Source organism: Cyprinodon variegatus, unplaced genomic scaffold (assembly GCF_000732505.1).
Source record: "Cyprinodon variegatus isolate N-32 unplaced genomic scaffold, C_variegatus-1.0 Scaffold110, whole genome shotgun sequence".
NCBI classification, from domain to species: domain Eukaryota; kingdom Metazoa; phylum Chordata; class Actinopteri; order Cyprinodontiformes; family Cyprinodontidae; genus Cyprinodon; species Cyprinodon variegatus.
The window spans coordinates 878,393-880,966 of record NW_015150563.1 but is presented as its reverse complement, the minus strand read 5'-3'; the positions used below and the strand labels follow the sequence as shown (position 1 = coordinate 880,966).

The window sequence follows — 2,574 nt, the reverse complement described above, 5'->3', positions numbered from 1 at the left end:
TATATCTGTCTATAAATCCAGATGAAGCTAACCCCAAATTTTTTGTTATGTTTTAATAAGTTTGGAGACTCACAGGTGCCAAGAGGCCCCCACCCCCTCAGCCTGTGTTTGTTGAAAATGGCACCATAAAACCTTCTTCTCTGACCTGAATCAAAGTTCTAACTTTTTATTTGATTCTGAATGAAGTCCATGTGTTGTATGTGGACCGGCGGTGTCAGACTGGGAACAGCAGGAAGCCAGAGAACACGCTGAAGCTCCGTGAGTCGTCATAGAGGCGGTAGCTGGCCGGCAAAGCCAGGCGGACAATGTCTCCCCCCTCCAGTTGCAGAACCACCACACTGGTTGTGGAGGTGTATCCGCCGTGGTCGTTCAGGTCCAGGCTGAAGAGGACAGGCTGCTGGTTCCTGTACAGGTACAGACCCATGTACCCCTTCTGGTAATCTGCAGCCGTAAAGCTGAAGAAGTAAAGTCCTCTAACAGGAGCGGTGAAAACACCTGCAGCACAGACAAGACCTTAATTCATCAATTCAAATTAGAAGAACCAGGAGGAGCTCCTTCAGGGATCGGCCCGATTACCTGAGGAGCTGTTGTAGCCTTGGCCAATGTTCGTGATGGTTTTGGAGAAGATAAGAGTTGTTTCTTCTTCAAATGGTCCAACAATCCCTGAGTCAGTCAGACCGACTGAAAAGGCCACCTTCAGCTCAGCTGGAAGAAATGGTTTGGACCAGTTGGAGTTCTGTCAGATATTGAGCTTAGATGAACATCAGCTGGAAGAATTTACCTTCTGAGTTCCTCTGAGCGGCTGTCAGTCTTTCTGCAAGAAAAGCCAGTTCTGCTGCTCTTACTTAAAAAACAACCCAAAACAAATGTATCAGAAAATCTGCTCTAACAACACAAATACTTGGCTTGAGACACACTGTTAGCTAGGTTTAGTGTGTCGCTACCACCCAATAATTAGCAACTCATTGAGGTGCACACTATAGTGGGGCAGACCATAAACATCTTTAGACCCTGTGTCATCGGGTGAGAGGTGCGCTGACAGAGTGGCCATCTTAGGTCAGACCAAGGGTGCGTTTGATTTCAGAGGCTGCAACGGAGGTCCATGAAAATAAGGAGGAATTTTGGAAGAGTTTGGCAATGGATTCAAACAGGTCCAGCCTTTTCCCCCTTTTACCTCCCGAATGCTCAATCCCCTAGCAACCATTACAGTTGACACACAAAGCAGGTAAAGAGGAGCTTCAGCAGCAGTACCGTTGTCTCAGATATTAGATCCAGATTCAGCACCGTTTCCCTTTTTCCTCTGAGCACAGAGCAGCCAGATTGCTTGGACTCACAATGAATCCTGGGATACCCAAGGCTATGGAGAATGCAGCGGACCCATCCTTCAAAATGGGCTAAGAGAAGGATGCATGTCACTACCCGATCCGTACCATCAGCTCATTTGGGCAACCAGATGTACATTTTTTTTCCTAGCTTTTATTTTCATTCCACTGTCACAAGCACTGAGCAAGAAATAAATTCTCTGCATTTAATCCCCTTGGGGAGCAGTAGGCTGCCATTGTGCAGCGCCCGGGGAGCAGTATGGGGCTAAGGGTCATTCTCTCAGGGACCCAGAGTGGCAGTCCATAGGAGTGGGGCTCGAACTCAGAACCTCTGGATTCCAAACTCTATGCTCTAACCACTGGGCCACCACTCAGTTAAGCATAAATTATAAATTATATTTTATTTTATGCACAAAACTGGGACAAAAATCAGACTAAATCAGGAAATAGAGCAGCGTGATTGGCTGTAAGGAGAGTGGAGACAGAGGAAAGTCTGAGTTTACTGATGGAAACCTGCTGCTGACCAGGTTAGCTCTGGGAGGATGTTACTATGGCAACAGATACAGAGGGTGAGGAAACAGAAAACTTAGAAAATGTGAAGTTTTCAGTGAAGCTGCTTCATAAATGGACCTCAGTTCTGTAGCAACGAGTGTGAAACTTTAACTGTTCCCAGTTTTTCTCATTGAATATCAGTTGGATTTTTATATCCACAAAACAAATGTTATTATTTTCTATAAGTCAGTAAAAATACCTGTGTTTGCTGTCCTCAAATCTTCCAGCTGTTTTTCACTGGATCTCAGTCTGCTCTCCAACTCTAAGAGAATAAAAACTTTAATTAAAAAGAAGCTGCTTAAGAAACCATTTTCTGTCTCTTTAGAGTAAATAAAGTTTCTTTAAAACAGATGACTTCTTAAAATCTCCTTCCTACTTTGCCTCCTCACATCCCTATGAAGTCAGAGGATTTTAATCCACTTTCTTAACAATAACAAATGTCCTGTAATGAGAGCCACTAAAATTTATTTTTTAACTAGTCTGATAAAAAACAAAAAACAAAAAAACAGTTCAGTTTATTCCACGTGTAAATGTTATGTTATTTTAGTTCTACTCAGACTGGATCCCCTTCTTAAACATGTTGGCTGTATTTTCATAATGACTTGTGGAAAACTACAAACAGGTCAGTCTTTTTACAGCTTTTTCTTTTTCTGTTCTTCCAACACATTCTCCACTTGAGCAGTGAATCTCTGACGCTCCC

The 2,574-nt window shown here is 43.4% G+C and overlaps 1 protein-coding gene across 1 annotated transcript in view; it reads right to left on the bottom strand.

Moving 5' to 3' along the window:
• Positions 1-38: 38 nt before the first annotated feature.
• LOC107084857 overlaps positions 39-2,574 on the bottom strand; it is an 11,699-nt gene continuing 9,163 nt past the window's right edge. Inside the window, exons 7-10 of the mRNA XM_015374905.1 lie at positions 2,074-2,136; positions 782-844; positions 577-705; positions 39-495 (exon numbers count right to left, since the gene is read on the bottom strand). Of these exons, the coding sequence (XP_015230391.1) occupies positions 215-495; positions 577-705; positions 782-844; positions 2,074-2,136 (536 nt within the window). The 3' untranslated portion in view covers positions 39-214. The remainder of the gene's footprint in view (positions 496-576; positions 706-781; positions 845-2,073; positions 2,137-2,574) is intronic.